The following is a 23794-nucleotide window of genomic DNA, read 5'->3' as shown; positions in this document are numbered from 1 at the left end:
CCTAATTAGAGCCATCCCTAAAATATGCAAGAAAATCTAGCTCTTGATAGACTTGGATGAGTCAGTTTAATTGAGTCCACACAGTAAGATTCTTCTAAACACAATGAAATAATCTTTCTCAGTTTGTAATGTGTTATGTACTGAATTGTGTCCCTCCAGAATTCACATGTAGTCCTAATGTCCAGTACCTTAGAATGTGACTATATTTGGAGATAGGACCTTCAAAGAGGTAATTAAATTAAAACGAGGCCATTAGAGTGAGCGCTAATCTAATCTGATGGGTACCATTATAGGAAGAGGTAATTAGGACAGGTAGAGCCACCAGGGATGTGCACACAGAGAAAAGACTATGGGAGGACACAGAAGGCAACCTTCTACAAGGGGTCTCAGGGAAAACGAAACCTGACAATACCTTGATCTTGGACTTATTGCTTCCAAAACTGTAAAAAAATAAATTTTGTTGCTTAAGCCACCCCATCTTTGATATTTTTATGGCATTCTACATTACTGTGATTCATGTATTTCAGTGACCAAATATATATTTCTCATATACTTGGTCTTTGTCCACAGTTCCTGACGTATAGCTCCTGAAACCCTTAAAATTTCCTGAATGATAAAAACAATAAGAGTGTAGCTTTTGAAAAATCACCTAAAGATAGCACAAAGCTAAGAATATTCCTGGGCAGAGGAAATAGGGAACCTGAGACAAGAAAATTGAACAAAGCCAGTTTGGGCAGTTTGCAACCGGCTTGAGCAAGACTTTATCTTCCCCAACCAAGGACAGTTGAGAGCAATGGTTAATACCTCTCCTCCCTAACCAGAGAACACAAAACTTAAATCACCCTGAACTGCTAAGGCGTAAGGGGAAAGGAGAAAGAAAAAAGGGGAGTTTTATCTCACTCACTGAACAAAGAAGTCAGTAGTCTTGGGACTTGAAAGATGTTCTCATAAATTCTTGGAAAGCTACAACAAAGTAAAAGGAATACCTTGAAATATAGATTGTGCCCAAGATATCTAGCAAAGGAACCTTGAAACCTGTAGACAGAAGGGTATAAAACTCCTTGAACCCCTACTGGGCACCCACTCAAATTAACTGGGTGTCCACTTGTGCTTTATGCTAAGTGTACTTTTTAAATTTATTATTATTTTTTTCTAGGTCTGTGAAACATATCATTGGTATTGTTTTTTTCCTTTATTGATTAAGGTATTGCAAATGTGTCCTTATCCCCCCATTGTCCTCCCATCCACCCACTCATGCCCTCACCCCTCGGTGCCTGTATCCATTGGTTATGCTTATATGAATGCATACAAGTCCTTTGGTTGATCTCTCCCCCTTAGCCTCCTGCAAACCTCTTACTAGGGATCTAGCCCACAACCCAGGCATGTGCCCTTGACCGGAATCAAACCCAGACCCTTTAGTCCACAGGCCAATGTTTTATCCACTAAGCCCAACCGGCTAGGGTGCCAAGTGTATTTTTAATAAATTTGCTTGCCTTCTCTAATAAATTTGCTTGCTTTATTACAATGCTGCTGTCTGATGTCACTCATTTGAAATCTTTCCTACGAAAATGCCAAGAACTGAGGAGACAACAGCCCTCTCCCTCCAACTCAGGAAGCTGTCTGATACCATCTTTTCTGCTGTCCTTTAACAAGAGCACCTTTTGTCATAATACTAGAGGCCCGGTGCATGAATTCATGCACCAGTGGGGTCCCTGAGCCTGGCCTGCATGATTGGGCCAAAACCGGCTCTCTGACATCCTCCAAAGGGTCTTAGATTGCGAGAGGGCTCAGGCCAGGTCAAGGGACCCCACCAGTGCACAATCGGGGCCAGGGAGAGACACGGGAGGTTGGCCAGCCGGGGAGGGACCATGGGAGGGCTCCAGGATATGTCCGGCCCATCTTGCTCAGTCCCGATCAGCTGGACCCCAACAGCAAGCTAACCTACCAGTAGGAGCATCTGCACCCTGGTGGCCAGTGCATGTCATAGCAAGTGGTTGAGCGGCCTTAGCATATCATTAGCATATTACACTTTGATTGTTTGAACAGCCGACCAGTCCACCAAACACTTAGTATAGTAGGCTTTTATTATATAGGATTTGGTTGCTTGTCCTCAGTTCCTGAAATCACTTGAGAGCCATAAAGGTGCAATGAGTGTCTTGCTATTCTTAACAAGCTCTTTTCCAGAACTGGGTTTATGTTAATGAAGTAACTTTTGGAAATCACCTAAGGATGTGGGCTGGTTGCCAGGAGAACCAACTGTGCATAGTGTGTTGGAACTTTAAGTCCCTCCCCAATTTCCCAGGAGGGGAGGGAGGCTGGAGGTTGAATCAATCACCTATGGCCAATGATTTAATCAATCACACCTATATAATCAAGCCTCCATGAAATCCCAAAAGGACAAGGTTCTGAGAGCTTCCAGGTTGGTACACATGGAGATTTGGAGAGCGTGGCACACTCCAAAAGGGCATGCAAGCTCAGTGCCATTTCTCCATACCTTACCCCTAAAGCATTCAATAAAATGTTATATCTGGGTCACATTTTCACCTATCTATCTGTTGCTGAGTTATATCCTTTTATAATAAATCAGTGACTTAGTAGTTAAAATGTTCTCTGAGTTGTGTGAGCCACTCTAGCACATAACTGAACCCAAGGAGGAGACCATTGGAACCTCCAATCTATCACTAGTTGGTTAGAAGCACAGGTGACAAACTGGGCTTGTGATTGATGCCTGAAGTGGGAGGAGTGGAGATGGAAGGGATGCAAGTCTTATGGGACTGAGCCCTTAACCTGTGGAATCTGATGCTATCACTACATGGATTATATCCAAATTTAATTAAATTGTAGAATACCAGCTAGTGCCAGAGAATTACTTGGTAGTGTAGGGATCCTCCTTCCCCACCCATTGTAATTGATCCCAGAACCTTTATAGCCCTAGCAAACTAATACAGGATACAGTGGTACATTTACTTCAGACTTATACATTCCTGACATCCTAGGGGGGAAAAAGGGCACATCAAGTCACCAACTAAAATTTAGCTAAGAAAATATAACAATAAAACAGAATGCTGAATATTTCAGAAGTCCTACATTGGCTTCTAGAAGCAATGTTAAGTCAATCTAATCCAATTCATTTCAATCTAAACTAACCCAATAAAATGGCCTCTTTTTTGAAGCTACTCCTGGGATTCAAAGACAAATAAAACTATTTTGCTGCTAGTTAAAAAACAAACAAAAACAGGTGCATTAAAAAAGAAAAAGCTATGTAGCATGCTCTTGAAACTATAGAAAATAAACTAAATCTATATAATAAAAGCTTAAGCGACTGTTATGGCAGAAAGACCAGAATGACCGGTCACTATGATGCGCACTGACCACCAGGGGGCAGACACTCAATGCAGGAGCTGCTTCCTGGTGGTCAGTGCACTCCAACAGGGGGAGCACCGCTCAGCCAGAAGCCGAGCTCATGGCTGATGAGTGCAGCAGCAGTGGCAGGAGCCTCTCCCACCTCCAGGACAGTGCTAAGGAGCAGCGAGCTGAGTGGTAAGGAGCGAGCAGGTAGGCGGTAAGGAGCGAGGGATCCGGATTGTAAGAGGGATGTCCACCAAGGGGTTCTGGACTACGAGAGGGCAGGCCAGGCTGAGGGACCCCCACCCCCAGTGCACAAATTTTGTGCGCTGAGCCTCTAGTTATTATATAATGCATTGAGTGATAGAAGTATGTTGTAAGTACTATGTTCAATATAATCCTATTTAATAAATATGTACTTGTAAAAGGTATCCCAAAAATGTATTCACACACTTTGAATAATTATAAAGATAGTGTTTATTAAAATATATTTCATTTTCAAAATTGAGCTATCAGCTGTTACAGTGTGAATACATTTTTGGGACATCTGTATTTGTAGAGTATGTGTATATGTAATACACATTGAAAAAACATAAGAAAGGCATATACAAAAGTGTTAACAGTTTTTCTTTGTAATTGGTACAATTAAAATAATTTTAATTTTCTGTTTTTGTTTATCTTGAGCACATATTTTGTGTTTAAAACATGATCAAACATTTCTTTAAATCTTTCCTCTAGAAAGGTTGCCTAAGCCTGAAATTATAAAAGATTTACCCAAAAAGACTAAAGGGAGTCTTTATCAATATTTTAAAATTTTACACTCACTTCTGTGAGAATTGGTTACTTTTTTTATTGAGGTAAAATTCATATAACATAAAATTAACATTATTAAGGTAAATTATTCAGTGGTGTTTAGCACATTCAAAATTTTATGCAATTACTTCCTCTATTTAGTTCAAAAACACTTCATCACCCCAAAAGAAAACCCCATACTCATTAAGCATTTACTCCCTACCCCCCACCTCCTCCCAGCCTCTAGCTATAATTATTCTGCTTTCTGTCTCTGTTACCCATTCTAGATATTTCATATAAATGAAATCATACAATATGTGACCTTTTGTGTCTGGTTTTTTAAATTCAGAATAATGTTCTTGAGGTTCATACATATTGTAATATGTCTCAGTACTTTATTCCTTTATATGGCTAATTAATATTCCATTGTCTGGATAAACTACATTTTGTTTATCCATTCATCAACTGATAGATATTGGGTTGTTTCTGTCTTTTGGCTAGTCTGAATAAAGGTACTTATTCATGTGCAAGGTTTTGTGTGGGCAAATGTTTTCAATTCTCTTGGGCATACATGTAGGAGCAGAATTGCTGAGTCATATGATTTTATGTTTAAATTTTTGAGGAACTGACAAAAATTTTTTTTCACAGCAGCTTCACCATTTTACATTCCACCAGAATACATGAGGGTTCTCAATTCTCTACATCCCTCCAAGACTTATTATTCCCCTCTCCTTTTTTAAATTATAGCCATCCTGGTGAGTGTCAAGTAATATCTCACTGTGGTTCATTATTTCATAACCATAACCTACACACATTTGACATTTTAGTTCTAGTAATCATGCAATAAATTCCAAACAATTATAACAAGTTGTGTGATAAAATTTTTAAATAGAAGAACAACTCCATTAGAAACAAGGATAAGAGTAGGGTAATTTTAAGTAGCCAATTGAGCTAATGCTGAAATCTAGGACATAGGAGATAAAGGGGGAGAAGCACATTAACCCATTAAGTCCCTAGTTAATTTCTAGCCTTAATGGACATGTAATTGAAAAAGTAGTTCACATTATTTCACATTTCTTCTAAAGATGGCATTATGCATGAGATGAAATAATAAAATTTCAATTCAATGAAGCATAAAAAATGGAATGGAAAGGAAAAATAAGTCTATACCAATTTCAAGAAACATTCAATAAAATGTTATATCTGGGCCACATTTCCTCTAGGAGAATTTAATGCATGCAATAGGAGTCACATGCAACTTATACTAAATTTATATAAATAGTAGAAACAATTCATCCATTGAAGCTTGTCATTTGTTTTGGGGAGCAAAGTAAGTATGGTTCAAGAGAAAAAAATGAAAAAACAAATACCACTGGAACCAGCATATACTTCTAATTCTTTTCCAAAACTAAATACACATAACAGAAACTAGAAACAAGGAGTTAAAAGACTCTTAGAGGAAAAAGATATATTCTAAATACCAGTAAGGACAGGTAAGTATCCTCAGGCAATTACTAAGCTGCATTTATAACAATTATTAGGAAAATGTTACCACTGCTATTACAGACATATCAATTTTATTTCCTTGCCCTTTACGTAAACCTCTTCACCATTTTCTATTCTTCCTTGATTCTTCCCTTTCCTCTCTTGCCTAAGCCTTAAACCTGCCAGAAATACTCACTGACATTCATCAGTCTACACAATGTATGCAGAGGCCACAAGGATGATTACCTATGTCTTCAAATTTTAGGCTTGGTTTTAGAACCCCTCTACTTTAGGAGCCTTCTTCAGGTAGCTGGATGTCTGGGGAAACATGACTTGATATTTTCTTCTCTAAAAAGACTACCAACATACAGAGCTGGAAGATTTTTTGGGACGGCCTAGGTGACCAGATGAAACATGGAGCGGAGGTCATGGTTTTCCTCCTCACCCCTTCACCATGGATGCTGCATGCCAGTGAAGGTGAGACTCCTTCAAACAAGGAAAGCTTGAGTAGGAGAGAGATTACTGGCCATTGAGACAGTTTGGTGAGATACCCAGAAATAGTCATGGGTAGGGTATACATTGAAGAGATAACTAGATTTATCAGAGACAAAAAAAATGGAGCTTTAGCTAATCAATGTAAAAGTATAAATTACTTGAAGTTTTGTGACATTCAAAATAGGTTTGGTTAAAATAGGGCTCATATGTTAAGAATCAAATACTTTCTGGCAAAGTCGGCAGATTACAGTGGTGACTATGCTTCAAAGACTGAAACATGTACCTATTCTCTGCATTTGTTCATAGCACAAACTAATTTCTCTGTGGTAGCAGGCTACAGAGATAGCCTCATTCTCTTGTCTGATGACAAGCTTGTTAAAAAACATTAGTTTGGTGCCAGCCTGAGTTAAACTACAATTTGGAAGAAGAGGACACAAAGTCTCTAATCCCAAAAAACTAATGTATTCCGCTCACACTGGAAAGGATTGTTGTGGGCCCTATGATGTTGACTGTGCAGGGGAGGGTGTAAGATTGCCTCAGGAATCTAAGATAGGACAGTCAACATGACAAAAGTGAAAAATGAACAGATGGAAGCATTATATAGTTATACAGAATTTCTTTACAGTATACTGTCTATCTATGTAATGTCTTCTATTCAAATATACATTCCTTCAAGGAGCAAAGAGTTTGCCAGAAGAAAAATTTAAAATACAGTAATCCCCACCCTGGCCAGCGTGGCTCTATTGGTTGAAGTGTCGCCCCATACACTAAAAGGTAGCAGGTTGGATTCCCAGTCAGGGCATATATCCAGGTTGTGGTTCATTCCTCAGTCAGGGCACATGTGGGAGGAAGCCGATTGATGTTTCTCTCTCAAATGGATGTTTCTCTCTTCCCTGCTCTCTCTCTCTCTCTCTCTCTCTCTCTCTCTCAAATCAATCAATCAATCAATCAAATAAAGTAGTTCCCCCTTATCTGTGGTTTCATTTCCTGCAGTTTCAAATACCCAGAGTCAACCATAATCTGAAAGTATTACATGGAAAATGGCAGAAATAAACAATTCATAAATTTTAAATTGTGTGCCATTCTGAGTAGCAGAATGAAATATTTAGCTATCCTGCTCTGTTCCTCCCAGATATGTATTATCCCTTTATCCAGGGTATCCACGTTATATATGTTATCTGCCCATTAGTCACTTAGTAGTCACCTCAGTTATCAGCAAGGGAGATACCACATTCATATAATTTTTATTATAGTATATTGCTCTGTTCTATTTTATTAGCTATTATTGTTAATCTCTTACTATGCCTAATTTATAAATTAAACTTTATCATAGGTATGTATGCATAGTTAAAAACATAGTACATGTAAGGTTGAGTACTATAGAGAGATTTCATTTGTCAATTGTATTTTAATAATTGCTGAGAAGGAAAAAGTCATGGGTGGAAGTCTCAGTCTGACAGAATGAATAAAATAGTTCACTACCTCAAGTCCACCCACTATAGCAGGATGAGACCTGTCATTGCTGCCAAGTGACTGAATTCCCAAGACTCACAAATCAGACCCACCTGATTCTTAAGTTGCATCAGTTCTATCACAATGCAAGTCAATCTACCCAATGCCTGCACATATGGCTCAGTGTATCTACCGATCTAACAATAGCTTGACTCACTAACAGAGTGGCCTATTTTATGTTTGAAGGATAATGTTTTAACACTCAAAATTTGGACAGTAAGGTTACTTACTGGATCTCAATTTTCATAAGGAACAGTCATGATCACTATTATTTGTGTATTTATGTTTTATACTTTTTTGGTTTTGATCTTTAATTACTCGTAATCATTGCCATGAGTAGCCACATATAGCACTAAAGAAAGATATAAATCGCAGTTTCTTTTTTTAAATATATTTTTATTGAGTTTAGAGAGGAAGAGAGAGAGAAACATCAATGATGAGAGAGAATTATATCGGCTGTCTCCTGCACTGGGAATCGAATCTGCAACCCAGGCATATGCCCTGGCCAGGAATCAAACCATGAACTCCTGGTTCGTAGGTCGACACTCAACCACTGAGCCACGCCATCCAGGCATAAATCTCAATTCCAACTCCTAGAACTGCTGGAAGAATTAAAAGCTATATGACCTTCTAATTGATGAACACATTGTATCTCTACTGAGATCACCTGTGCCAGCTACCAAACTAGAGTTTTTATATCAAAGGTGTCTCCTTATAAGCTTCAGGCTATCTGAGGAACCATAAGTTAAACAAAAGAAAAGAAAAAAGAAAAAGAAAAAAAAGAAGCCTCATCCAAAAAGATAAGATCTCTCATTGTCTTCCTCATGGAACATAACCCCAACTTGAGGAATTTTTGTTACAGAATCCTATTACACTGAATGGCTTCTTATTGGAGGTTTTACTAATTGCCATTTACATGGGACACTTTATAAATTACTCGGAAATAAGAGATCTGTAGTTTATTCAATTAGAAATCCTAACAGAGCACAATGGATCCATTTGGGTTTCCCCCCTTTTGCTTTATATTGATTTATCCTCTTACCATTGGCATCGGCATCATCATCATCACCATCACCATCACATTGAACAGTTATTAAGCAGTTCCTGATACATATAAGCAGTATATGTATCAGGAACTGGAAACCATATAAACTACATACATACATGTTAGGTAATTTCCTCCTCAGAACTACTCTATAAGCACTTAGAGACCTAAGGAACTAGTCTAAGGTCACACTAACAAGTTCCCTATCATTCTAATTTCAAAGCTTAACTTCTTAACAACTGTATTAGTTACCTAAAACTGCTATGAAAATGCCACAAACTATAAGGCTTAAAACAAAACACATTTATCCTCTCACAGTTCTGGAGACCAGAAGTCCAAAATCAGTTTCACTGGGCAGAAACCAAAGTTTCAGCAGGACTGCCCTCCTTCTGGAGACTCTAGGGGAGAAGTCCCTCACCTCTTCCAGCCTCTGGTGGCTGCAGTATTCCTTCTCTATTGCCACATCACTCTAATCTTCAAGGCTAGCATCTTCAAATCTCTCATCTCTGTCTTCACATGGCTTTTCCTCTATGTGTGCTCAAACCTCAAGATCCTTAACTGTATCACTTCTACCATCTTAGGCAGTGGTTCTCAACCTTCCTAATGCCGCGACCCTTAATACAGTTCCTCATGTTGTGGTGACCCCCAAACATAAAATTATTTTTGTTGCTACTTCATAACTGTAATTTTGCTACTGTTATGAATCGTAATGTAAATATTTGATATGCAGGATGTGTTTACGCGACCCCTGTGAAAGGGTCGTTCGACCCCCAAAGGGGTCGTGACCCACAGGTTGAGAACCGCTGATCTAAGGTAATATTCATAAACTCCCAAGGTGATTATCTTTTTGGGGGGGAGATGGATGGGGGGGAGGCAGCATGTTTTTCAGCCTATCACTGAAACTTTACTACTTTCCCTACTGAATTATTAATGGGTTATTGGTATGGGGGTAAATCAGAGATAGTCCATAAAGTTAAGACAGGGAATACTACCCACTATCCTTTCAGATAAGTCAATAAAGCAAAAAAGATAAACCAAAGATTAGAACCAATAAAGTAAGACAACGATACATGTAAACGTATAATGGAGGTCACCAAAACCTAGCTGATCAGGTCCATAGCAGTATTTGAACCCCAGTCTCCTTAGTCCTTGTCCAATATTTCCACAGAGCCACAAGCAAAAAACTGATGCACCATTTCCCCAACAGGCCAGACTTTCTCATGCCTTAAGTCTTTGTTCTTTCAATTCTTGTCTCTCCGCCTACTGAAATACTATTCTCCTCAATGCTTTATAAAGTCTTGAGACTTTAGTATAAAGACCTATAAAGTCTTTCCTGGTGTCCATATTCACAATAATGAATCCTTCCCGGACACTGGGCTTATATTTCTCCAATGCCACTTGTCATTACTCTGTATCATATAGTTGTTTATGCATATACTAAAGTCCCGGTGCACAAAATTCATGCACTGGGGGGGGGGGGGTAGGGGGGGTGGTGTTCCTCAGCCCGGATTGCGAGAGGGCGCAGGCCAGGCCGAGGGACCCCACTGGTGCACGGATTCGAGCCGGGGAGAAACACGGGAGGTTGGCCAGCCGGGGAGGGACCACAGGAGGGCTCCAGGGCATGTCCGGCCTGTCTTGCCTAGTCCTAATAGGCCAGGCCCCAGCAGCAAGCTACCCTACCAGTCAGAGCGTCTGCCCCCTGGTGGTCAGTGCACATCATAGCGACTGGTCGACTGTCTGCCCCCTGGTGGTCAGTGCATGTCATAGTGAGCAGTTGAGTGGCTTTAGCATATCATTAGCATATTATGCTTTGATTGGTTGAATGGATGACCAGACGACCGGATGCTTAGCATATTGGGCTTTTATTATATAGGATGTATCTGCCTAGAGAGTATAAGCTCCTTTAAAACAAAGAATGTCTATCATTCCAATGTTTGGCAAAGAATTAGACACAAATTCTAGTACAATATGCATTAGAAAGAAGGAAGGGACAGAGAAAAGGAGAGGGGAAGAGATGAAAGGGAAAGGAAGAGAAAGAATGGAAAGGGCAAATATTAAAGCCTAGGTTGTTTTAAGAAAATAGAAGATACAGTTCTTTCCAAGACAAATCTGTGAAAGCCCTAAGGAGAGAAATTATTCAAAATGTCTTAAAAAGAGTACCAGAGAGAGCAAGTGCATGTACCTTTCTTGGCATGCTCTAAGCCCTAGATTTTAAGAAAATTATTCCCAAAGAAGGGCATACAGACTCCTGTATCAGAACCACTGCATCAGAAGCTTGTTAATTGGAGATTCCAAGGGCACCTCCTATACCTACTGAACTTGAATCCTCAGGTGGCGGAGACAGGGAATCATCATTTAAAACCAGCTTCCCAGTGATTCTGATGCCTACTGAAGTTTAACACAATCATTACTCTCATAGGTAAGGAAGGAAAAGTCAAACAATGCCTTGACTATGTTTTTTCTTTTAGCTTGCTTCCCAAGGACTAGTACTGGACTCAGTGACCATTCTCCTTGAAAGGTAAAAAATGAAAGTCCAGTTTCTGAAATGACAAGGTTGCAAGTCTGCAAAGTGTTCCAGGGAAAAATGCCAAAGACTCAGAGAGGGGATTTGGGAAAGGTGCCAGGATGATTCAACACTGAGCCCCTCTAGATTATGAAGACATTACTTTAAACAGCCTGGTCATGAGAATGATAGCTACAATTTGCCTGACACATCCAATCAATGATAGTGTTATGTCAGTTTGTGGTTTCCTGTCATCTCAATTATTTTTCACTGACTTAAATTCTTCTTGAAGGTGCTTCGGGGCTTGAGAAATTATAAGGAATTCCCTAGGGTCCCTTCCTGGAGTTATATCATAGATCTTATTGATCTTATGCTCCATTCCTCATTCCTCAAATCCCTTCTTAGACATGATTTACCAGACTTCCTCAATCTTCTTATAAAATGTAACAGTTCACAACTAATCTCCTCTAGCATTTCATCCCCAACAGCCTCTCAGAGTTACAGATGCCGAGAGAAGATGACATCTTAGGAGAAGGCTCCTGTCTTTAAGCTTTGGACATCACTCACTCTATCATTTTTATTGTGTTCTTTTATTCTGCCATTTTTACAAGACATTTATTTTTTAAGAATCAATATTCAATTTCACTTTCCATGCACTATAAATCAAGTATTTAAAAAGTGAAGAAAATGTATTTCTGGTTTCGAACTTATTTTAAACCATAGCCAAGCTCAATTATTGAGGCTCATCCTTGCAAATTCTAAACAGAGTCAGAGTATGAAAGGTTGCATTTCTTCCTTATTATTAAAGAATAGTGCTTTAATAGACATTTTAAATAAAATAATGAGCTGTAAATCAGTCTAATTAGAGAATTTGTAAGTACTCAGAAAATGTAAGAAATAATTTAAGAAATTATTTTGCTCATTAGTTCTTGCTATGAATACTATAAAACATGTTTAAGACCAGTAATTTTTCTCCACATAAAGAATTATATTCACAAGATTACTTAACACATTTTAGTAACTATTTCACCAATGAATTAAAATGAAAAATTTGTATATTTAATTTAGAAATTTTCTTATAGAAACAAATAAACCATAGTTCACTGTCATGATATACTCTCATTTATATATTTTAAGGAAGACCTGAATATACAAGTGGAATTGTAAGAGATTCCTGTTTTATGCATTTAAAATACCTTATTTCTAAACGTCCTCACAAAGCTTAAACAGGTCTCTTCAACCCCATAGTACGGGGCATGTTTCTGAATTAATTTCCACCTGGAAACCCATGGGATGAAAATTATAACTGTGTGATAAATTAAGTTGCCAAATGAAATGGATTAGCAATCAGCGAAATTGCCTGATAAGCTGTCAGATCCATTTTGGATTGGGATTCATCCTCTTTCTCCACCTGTTCATTAAGCTCCAAGTTCATAGCAACTGCAGGGACTGATTGCACATTAACAAGTTGTTGATGTGGGGAGGTGTGCCTAACATTCCTATACTGACACATTCATTTAAACATAATTCTCTGGTATTTATTCTATTCACAATCCACTGTAGAAAAATATTCCTCTACCCTGAAGTTTAGTTTTGGACATAATAGAGGTGTGCATATCATAAAATTAAACCCTAACAAAGCAAATCAGATTGTAACTCAAAGTCAAAAGAAGCTAGGGAAGTTTCATGCCATAAACTTGTTTCTTCAAACAGTTATAAAAATGAAAAGTATAGTGGAACAGCCGCTGCCTTTGCACTGATTGTATGTCAAAATAAAATATTTCTGTCCCTATTCTGAAGCAAGCATGAGCTGCTTCTACAACTAGAAAGCAAAACCAGCTAAGAATGATGAAAATAATTCTCAACCTTTCCTTCTTATCAAAATGGCTAACATCTTCCTTTATATAACACGAAGTTTAATAAACCATTTTCAATCAAAAAACACCATTTTGAATCAAAAAGCACCAAGTCTGAGCTATAAACAAGAATATTGTTCTTAATCAAGTATCAAGCATTGACTCTTTCCTTTTTAAGTATGTAGAATTTATTTCATGAAGGACCATTCATCAAACACAAAATTAATAAAAACCAGTAAGTTCTCTAAAACTGCTAAAGTTTAATATATTTTTATTTCATGAAAATGCAAGGATATCTACAGAGAGAGAAAGAGAGAGAGAGAGAGAGAGAGAGAGAGAGAGAGAGAGAGAGAGGGAAAGTTTGGATGGAAGAGAGACAGAGAGAGAGAGAAAAAAAACATTGATGTGAGAGAGGAATATCCCCACAACTGGGGATCAAATCTGTAACCTGGGTATATGCCCTGATAGGGAAAAGAGCCCACCACCTTTTGGTATAAGGGACAACACTCCAACCAACCAAGCCACACTGGCCAGGGGAGGATACCTACTTTCTATTGATGAATTATTTTTTTTCAGTATTATTTATGGAGAGTAATTTTTATATGAATTAATTATTGAAATTCAGAGATCAATGTCATTTTTCCATTTTCATACACATACCTACCAAGGCCTTAACTGAATAAAAATTAAGTAAATCAATAGTCAAATGACTACAATTATATTCGGTCAATAGAACACAGTGAGTATCATCCAGATGTTTTTCAACTCACAAGTAACAGCTCCCCAGAAGTCACAAATAAAGAAGGAAAAAAACTTTTAGAAATTAGGTTGACCTTTATATGTAACAAAATATACACTCCATATACATTCCCTTTAGTTAAAATTAGTAGAAGTATACAGAAAAAATTCTTCAATTTTACTGTATAAGTTTTTAATTGTTTAAGCAAAAGATAATTGAGAATTCCAAATTAGATACACATAAGGTAGACAGCCTCTGGGCCTCATGAAATGTCATCTACCATCATTATAAAGGTCAACTTTTAATTAGATTTACTAGAATGGACTTCTGATAATTCATGCAATTATAAAAATGAAACCATGGCAGACAGTATTTGTATTTATTGTTAACTACCAGCAGAATTAAAAACTACTTCCCCAATCCCCTCATCCTAATACAAGCACAGCTGCTTACCCTCCCAGGCGACTGGTTCCCTCCTCTACAGTCTCATTCCTATTGGCCCAGTCCACATGGAAAGTGGCACTGAGAGACTCAGTACAACTTTTGATACTATGGCAGTCATTTTTCTTAGAACAACCCTCTCCAAGTGGCATCAGCCTAGGAAAAAGCCACTACCTCTACCCTCCAGTATTCCACTCCCCCAGCCCTCTGGAATTCTGCTCACCACACCCTGCATTTTAAGCCCTGCTGAGAAGTCACCAACATAGCCTGGGGCTTAGAAGGCTAGGCAAGAAACCAGGAAAACCTCAAATAACTAATCTAACCCTACACCTTAAAGAACTAGAAAAAGAATTACAAGCAAAGCCCAGAGTAAGTAGAAGGAAAGAAATAATAAATATTAGAGTAAGCCTGGCCAGTGTTGTTCAGTGGTTGAGCATCAACTCATGAACCAAAGGTCACATTCCAATTCCCAGGCAGGGCACATGACTGGTTTGTGAGCCCGATTCCCAGCAGGGGGTGTGCAAGAGGAAGTCGATGAATAGTTCTCTCATCACTGATGTTTCTATCTCTCTCTCTCCCTCTCCCTTCTTCCTTTCTCTGAAATCAATAAAAATTAAACAACAAAAACGACATTAAAAAATCAGAGTGTAATAAATAAATAGAGGCTAAAAACACAATATTGTACAAAAATAAAACAAGAGCTGGTTCTTTGAAAAGATAAACAAGATTGATGAAACTCTAGCCAGACTCATCAAGAAACAAAGATAGAGGACCCAAATAAATAAAATCAGAAATAGAGGAGGAGAAGTAACAACTGGCATCACAGAAATACAAAGGATAGTAACAAAATACTATGAACTACTATATGCCAACAAATTGGACAACGTAGATGAAATGAACAAATTCCTAGAAACATACAGTCTTCCAAAACTAAATCAGAAAGAATCAGAAAACCTGAATAGACCAATAACAATTAATGAAATTAAAGCAGTAATATAATAATAGTAATAATAATAATAATAATAAAAACTCCCAGCAAACCAAAGTCCTGGATTGGATGGCTTCACAGGCAAATTTTACCAAACATTCAAAGAAGAACTAACACCTATCTTCTTCAAACTATTCCAAAAAATTCAAAAGTAAGGAAGATTTCAAGCTCTTTTTACAAGGCCTGCATTATCCTAATTCCAAAACCAGATAAAGACAGTACAAAGAAAAAAGAATTATAGGCCAATATCCCTGATGAACATCGATGCTAAAATTCTCAAAACAGTATTAGCAAATCAGATCCAGCAATACATTAAAAAGATCATACACCATGACCCAGTGGGATTTATTCTAGGGATGGTAGGCTGATAAAATATTAACAAATCAATGAATGTGATACATCACATAAAAAAAATGAAAGATAAAATCACATGATCATATCAATAGATGCAGAAAAAGCATTTGATAAAATCCAGCACCTTTTTATGATAAAAACTCTCAGCAAAGTACAAATATAGGGATCATATCTCCACATAATAAATGCCATATATGACAACCCTACAGCCAACATCATACTTAATGGGGAAAAACTAAAAGTGTTTCCCTCAAAGTCAGGAACAAGACAGGGATGTCTGCTTTCACCACTCTTAGTCAACACAGTACTGGAAGTCCTAGCCAATGCAATCAGACAAGAGGGATAAATAAAAGGCATTCAAATTGCAACCAAAAAAAGAAGAAGAAGAAGTAAAACTATAGCAGGATACAAAATTAATACCCAGAAATTATGGGTGTCATTTTTATATACCAACTAGAGGCCCAATGCACAAAATTCGTTCAAGAGTAGGCCTTCCTTCCCCCGGCTGCCAGCAACACTCCCTCTGGCACCCGGGACCTGAGCTTCCCTCTGGCCACCGGCAGGAACCTGAGACCCGGGCTTCCCTCATAGCCCCAGCTTCATCCTTTCTAATTTTTGCTAATTAGTCCTGTCTAATTAGCATATTATGCTTTTATTATTATTGATAATGAACTATCAGAAAAAGAAACTAAGACAGCAATTCCATTTACTATTGCAACAACAAAAAAATAAGGTACCTAGGAATAAACTTAACTAAGAAGTAAAAGACCTATACTCAGAAAACTATAGAACACTGAAAAAAAGAAATAGAGGAAAACACAAACAAGAGGAAGATACTGTTCATGGATTGAAAGAATTAACAAAATAATAAGTCCATACTACCTAAAGCAACCTATAGATTCAATGCAATTCCTATTAAAATACCACTGGCATATTCCAGATTATATGGAATCAAAAAAGACCCTGAATAGGCTCAGCAATCTTGAGAGAGAAGAGCAAAATTAGAGGGATCATAATATCAGATATCAAACTATACTACAAAGCCATTGTAATCAAAACAGCCTGGTACTGGCACAAGAACAGACATATAGACCAATGGGACAGAACAGAAAGCCCAGAGATCAACCCACGCCTTTATGGATAATTAATATTTGACAAAGAAGTCAAGAGCATACAATGGAGTAAAAACAGTTTCTTCAATAAATAATATTGGGAAAATTGAACAGGTACATGCAAAAAAATGAAATTAGACCACCAACTTACAGCATACACAAGAATAAACCCAAAATGACTAAAGACTTAACTATAAGTCCAAAACCATAAAAATTCTAGAAGAAAACATAGGCAATACAATCTCAGACATCTTACATAGTAATATTTTTAACCATATAGGGCAAGGGGAACAAAGGAAAAAATAAACAAATGGGACTACATCAAACTAAAAAGCTTTTTTACAGCAAAATAAACCATCAACAAAATGAAAGGGGAACCCACTATATGAGAGAACATATTTGCCAGTGATACATCTTAAAAGGGGTTAATTTCCAAAATATATGAAGAACTGATACAACTCAATACCAGGAAGACAAATAATTCAGTAAATCAACAAACAACAAGTGCTAGTGAGTATTCGGAGAAAAAGGAATCCTTGTGCACTCTTGGTGGGAATGCAAAATGGTGCAGCCACTATAGAAAACAGTATGGAGATTGCTCAAAATATTTAAAATGGAAGTACCCTTTGACCCAGTGACCCCACTTCTAGGAATACATCCTAAGAATCCCAAAACACCAATCAGAAAGAATAGATACACCCTTATGTTCATATCAGCATTATTTACAATAGCCAAGATCTGGAACCAGCCGAAGTTCCCATCAGTAGATGAATGGATAATAAAGCTGTGGTACATTTACACAATAGAATACTATGTGGCTATAGAGAAGGAACTCTTACCCATTGTCACAGCATGCAGATTATAAGCTAAGCAAAATAAGCCAGTTAGAGAAAGATAAATACCATATGATCTCACTAGTATGTGGAATCTAATGAACAAAATAAACTGATGAACAAAATAGAACCAGAGGCATGGATACAGAGAACAGTCTGACAGAGGTCAGAGGGGAGAAGTGAAAGGGTATTGAATAAAAGAAGGTGAAGAGAGTAGTCAAAGAATATATATACACAGCCCATAGACACAGCCCAACAGAATGGTGAAGGCCAGGGGAGGGGTGGCAGGGGCTGGAGAGAAGTGGGTAAAGTTGGAGGAAAATGGGAGATATCTGTAATAGTGTCAACAATAAAAATAAATAAATTTTAAATTAAATTTAAAAAACTACATTGCAGGATTATTTTTATATCTATGTTCTGCAAAATGAGAGACTTTCTGGGAATCTCACATGTGGAAAGAGACCTTATGAGGCTTTTTCCTGGCTGCTTTTTTCCCAAATGTAGGTTTGAAACTGTCTTTCCTAAAACTGGTTTTGGTTTTCCCAAAAGAAGAATTGTTAATAGTAATATTAGTAATAATAGTAGGAGTACTTTCATAGTATGATAGTTTATTTATTCCTAGTGCTGCTATCTATGAGAGGAAAATGTATTACATTTATATAATTCCAATAAAAAACTACATAAAAGAACCCTAATTTCTCATCCTCAGCTATGGGAAAACAACATTCACATTTTTTACTTTATTATTTCTTCACTTACAGAAGGCTTAAGATGGATTGTTCATTATGAAATGCTATAAAATGATTTGTCGTAGTATATCTTATACAGTCATTAAAATATTACTACTTGACCTATGATTCACCACAATGTAAATGTACCTGTCCTTGGCATGTGAGAGTAAGTACAGGAATAATTAAATAAACAAATCATCCTTCTTCACTATCCACTTTAAAATTCTTTTTATGGCAAATTGAATTAATCTTTAGCCAAAGCCAGCCCATTAGAATTGGAAAGTTAACCACTTTTTCATTACTCAGCCTGTAATTCACAAGTAAATAAAAATTATATCTCCTTCAAAATATTTTTCTGTGATTGTGGTACAGGTGAAATTGTCTCCAAAAATATAATTCAAAGAACAAAATTTGTTGATCAACAGGATTAATGCAAAATAATACAAGGACCTAGCCACAGTAAACAGATCATCCTATATGCAACTACATACAAAAACCTGTCTGTATGAATCTTTATAGCAGCTCTATTAGTTATTGCAAAACACTGAAGAGAACCCAAATGTCCTCCAATTGGTGAATGGCTGAAAAGACTTTGGTATACCCATGCCATGGACTACTACTCAGAATAAAAAGGAATGAACTACTGATACATGTCACATTCTGAACCTCAAAGGTTTTATGCTTAGTAAAAATTCAATCTCATAAGTTTACATGTTATCTGATTCCATTTATCTAACATTCTCAAAATGACAAAACTACAGAGATAAAGAACAGGAGGAGGGTAGAGAGGTGGATGACACTACAAAGGGGTAGCATGAGAGAGAATGAGAATCTAGACCTGGAACAAAACTACACCCACACACACATGAATGCAAGTTAACAATGGTAAAAAAGGTAATAACATCTATAGTCTAGTTAATAGTAATGTATCAATGTCAATTTCCTGGTTTCGATATTGTATTATAGCTATACTAGAGGCCTGGTGCATGAATTCATGCATGGGTGAGGTCCAGCCGGCCTACCCCAATTGAGGCCGATGGGGCCAGGCCAGCCAAGGGGAGGGGACGCAGAAGGTTGGCCAGTAGGCCCTGCCCAGATGGGGTGGGAGGGGCTGGCCGGGGGAAGGGCTGGTCAAGGGGAGGGGCCGCAGGCAGTTGGATGGCCGGCCCCGCCCCTTGGTCAAACTCCCAGTCGAGGGGACAATTTTCATAGTAGCCTTTTATTGTATATCACCTTTGGGGGAGGCTTATACAGGTGAAGGTGAAGGATAGAAAGGATTCTTTGTACTATTTTTGTAATTTCCTATAATTATTTCAACATAAAAATTTAAACAAACAAATAATGGCTGTTGGTACAAGAACCTGTATTTGAACTTGTGCTACTGCCCTGTGTACCCTACTGCCTACAAAATGTTTCATTGAAATATATCAAATATGCATTATTTCCTTCTCTACAGAGAAGAATATAATATATAAAAGGCTCATCTGGATCAATTTTAAAGAAATCTAAGGAAATTCAAAACATTTTATTAGGAAAAAATTAAGACACTGAATCATTTCATTCATGGCAACTGAGCCCAGGCGTTCCAATGTACTAATACAGACACGGAAAGAGAACATTGGGAGTCTGATGGAAAGTAATGACCGCGCTGCTTTGGCACCTTGACTGCAGGCACTGCCTCTCTTTCCTTCTCACTAGAGGCAGCCCGAACGTCTCCTGCCATGCTATCTTGTTCACCAGGAAGGTTAACAGCTGTTCCTCTCCCTACACACTAGGTAGACAAACTGCACAGCAGAAAGCTATAAATAGTCATTACACTGTACATTTGGCATCTCTTTTCCATCTACTCTGATGAGGTTTCCTTGTGAGATACAGAACATGGCCAAATTATAATCATCACAGCCAGAGAGATGAGCTAAAACGTGCCAAATGGTTTTTGGGACAGAGTGAAAGTTGCTTCCTGGCTTCATATTGATTCATTAAAACCTTGTACACATGTCATGGTAACTACAAAAAATTATACATGCTGTATAGGCAATGACAAAGAATCGAAATAGCGATGAAATGTTTTCATGTTAGTGATGTTTTCCTATTTCACGCCATTTTATTTTATTTCAATAAAAAATACCAGTTAAAAGTATTTGTTATTATTTATAAATCAAATAAATCATTTTTTAAAAATAAGAGCCAATCTGGTTCATTGTATCAAGTCCCCAGTGCTGAATGTGCTATTGGTCAGAGGTGCTACAAATTCAATTGCTTGTAGCTCATTTCAACAAATATATAATATCAAGTGTTTACTAAGAACATAAGGGCAGGATATTACTGTAGGAGGTAACATAAAAATTGAAAGACACCAGTCTGTAGCCTCAAGAGGGAGATAAACAGGTATATATTTAATAAAACCCAAGAATTACTGCTATTATTAAGTGTGCTAACGTGGCAATTCAATATTATGCAATAATAAGAGACAACTCACGAAAGTGGTCTTCAGGTATTTAAGAAGAAAATACATGTCATCAGTTATGCTCCACAGGAAAAAAATTAGAATCAATGGCTAAAAATTACAAGAATATATAGAAAGTTGGTTGCACACACACACACACATACACGCATACACACACACACTTTTAAAGATCTTGAGACTATCATACTAAGCGAAATAAGTCAGACAGAAAATGGTTATGGACAGAGACTTAATTTGGGGTGGTAAACATACAATACAGTGTACAGATGATGTAGAATTGTGCAACTGAAACTGTATAATTTTGTTAACTAGTGTCACCCCCAATAAATTCAATAAAAAGGAAAACAAAGAAATAAGTCAGACAGAAAAAGTCAAGAACCATATGATTTTACTCTTATGTGGGATATGAAACTGAAAGCAACAAATGAACAAACAAGAAAAACAAACAAAAACGCTTAGACACAGACAACAGCATGGTGGTTACAAGAGGGAAGGGGATGAATGTTAAAGGGTAAAGGGAATCAAATATATGGTAACAGAAAAAGATTTTGGGTGTTAAACACAATATGCAGATGATGTACCATAGAAATGTATACTTGATGCCTATATAATATTTTTTTAATCCTCACTCAAGGATATGTTTATTAATTTTTAGAGAGAGAGGAAAGGGGAGAGAAAGAGAAAGAGAGAGAGAGAGAAACATCAATTGGTTGCCTCTAATACGCAGCCCCATGGGGATCAAACGCACAACCTAGGTGTGTGCCCTGACCAGGAATCACACCCACAACCTTTTTGGTGTAAAGAATGATGCTCCAACCAACTGAGCCATCCAGCTGAGGGGAAACCTATATAATCTTACTAACCAATGTCACCACAATAAGTTTTTGAAAAATAAAAATAAACATAAATATTTTTAAATTAAAGCCCACATTTACAGAATTAATTAGCATAATAAATCACTGACAACTTAATAACTACAGTGATATCTGATTAAACCTCTGTACTGAAGAAGAGTTTATGAGACCTTGCAAGGGCCTGTCTCCTCCAGAGGCCCCCCAGATCAGAGAAAGGCATCTTGGTACCCAGACAACGAATGAACAGTCTATAGAGACTAGATAGAAGGGAGACATGTAGCCTGCAAGGTAATCTGAAGATGGAATTCTATCCAAAAGAAGTGACTCATAAATCACCAAGAAGATCCTCTCTCTTTAGAGAGGCAACAGATGAGAAAGGAAGTACAGAGGTGTCAGAAGAAGAGAAAGCGAAAACCTGAGCTCTAATCATGGCAAAGCAGATACAGTACAAAGTGACTGACAGCCAATTCTGAGGGAAGAACAAGCTGGCTAGGCTTCCAGACTTCCTGCTAAGCTGCCAGAACCATGCTTATGATGAACAATGTTAGAGTTCTTCATGACACCCTTTTATTTACCTATCAAGGCATGTTCCTACTATCCTGTGTGAATTTAATCATCATCAGAGAGAACCTTAAGACAAACTTGAACTTTACCTCAATCCTGTACCCCTGGAAAACAGGAACATTCAAGAAATTGACCTCCCCCCCACCTCTTCCTCATGTAACTTAGATAAAACTCATGGACAACCCCTTGTAACCTATGACAAAACCAAGGCATAGCCAGTGATGGCGAACCTATGACACGCGTGTCAGAGGTGACATGCAAACTCATTTTTTTGGTTGATTTTTCTTTGTTAAATGGCATTTAAATATATAAAATAAATATCAAAAATATAAGTCTTTGTTTTACTATGGTTGCAAATATCAACAAATTTCTATATGTGACACGGCACCAGAGTTAAGGTTTTTCAAAATGCTGACACTCTGAGCTCAAAAGTTTCGCCATCACTGGCATAGACCCTACAAATTTCCATTCTTTAATGATTAGCTGAACTATTTGTCCTCATCAACCATTCTGGTTGGTCAATGCCTGGACTTGATCAAATTTTAGTCAAGTTTAGTCCTTCTTCCAAGCCTCTGAGTTTTGACCCATTCTTGAAAATGGATGGTTAACAGCCCCTCCTTGATGACCCCTCTCAAGAATCAGTTGACCTCAGGGAAAAATATTCCCTGATCCACTGTCTGATCATGCCACTCATTCACCCCCTTGCTCCACACCCAATTCTTTTTAGCCTATTCATTCTTCTCTGAAAAAAAAAAGCCCTATTTTGCTTGATCTTTGAGGTGTTTATAGATCTCATAGTTGAAGTGGTTCTTCCTATTGCAATACTCACCCTTCTCTTTTTGCAATAGTCCTCTTCTCTTATTGAAATCATCTTTTTAAATACAGCCAACATTTAATTTTAAGGAATCACAACTATTACATATTTCTTGATATATAGCCACATAGTAAAATACATAGGAGATCCAGACCACCATATACTAGTATAACACTGTTATTTTTCAGTGTTCAAACAAGAAAATGACTTAGATAATTGATTATTAAAATAGTTAAAATAAATAATTCATAGCTAATATGAAAAGTTGAAACCAAATAACTGAGGTTTGGAAATCACAGAAAAAACTTCTTTACATTTTATTTTTGTATAGTATAATTCAATCATCTCTTTATAACCTATTCTTTTTTTAAAAAAAAATAAAGCTTAGGAAACTTGTTTTTATGTTGGCCAATTGTTACCTCAAGCATAAAACCAGCAGTAATACAGCTGCTAAATTTCTTTCCAAAGAATTTTCTGTAAAATCTGTCACCTTTCCATTGTTCCAGTATCCTCTTCTCTACTATTTAGAGTCAGCACATTAACTGTGGCACATACACAAAAATAAATCCTGAAGCAGAAAAATACATATGACATTTCTATACCAGGAATGATATCTTTTTCTATAATACTAATATTCCAGTTTATAAAAATATATTTTAAATAAGAAATACTTGTATAACAAATACATCAAAGAAAAATCAACTACTCACCCGCATTGACTATAGCATCTACCTCTAGCAATGTGATGTCACCTCTATAGAGAGAAACTTTTTCACTCAAATTTTTCTTCACCTGTGACGTTTCCTGAGTATTTTCTTCTGTAATAAAAAAGAAATATATATATTAATAGTAATATTCTTAATC

The 23794-nt window shown here is 37.2% G+C and overlaps 1 protein-coding gene across 1 annotated transcript in view; it reads right to left on the bottom strand.

Annotated features, from left to right (window-relative positions):
• The window catches only part of MACROD2 (MACRO domain containing 2), a 1891634-nt gene that overhangs the window by 1803755 nt on the left and 64085 nt on the right, over window positions 1-23794 (bottom strand). Inside the window, exon 3 of the mRNA XM_023753208.1 lies at window positions 23641-23748. Within this exon, the coding sequence (XP_023608976.1) occupies window positions 23641-23748 (108 nt within the window). The remainder of the gene's footprint in view (window positions 1-23640; window positions 23749-23794) is intronic.

Source organism: Myotis lucifugus, unplaced genomic scaffold (genome assembly GCF_000147115.1).
Source record: "Myotis lucifugus unplaced genomic scaffold, Myoluc2.0 scaffold_42, whole genome shotgun sequence".
Taxonomy (NCBI): Eukaryota; Metazoa; Chordata; class Mammalia; order Chiroptera; family Vespertilionidae; genus Myotis; species Myotis lucifugus.
This window is presented reverse-complemented; position numbering and strand designations above follow the sequence as displayed.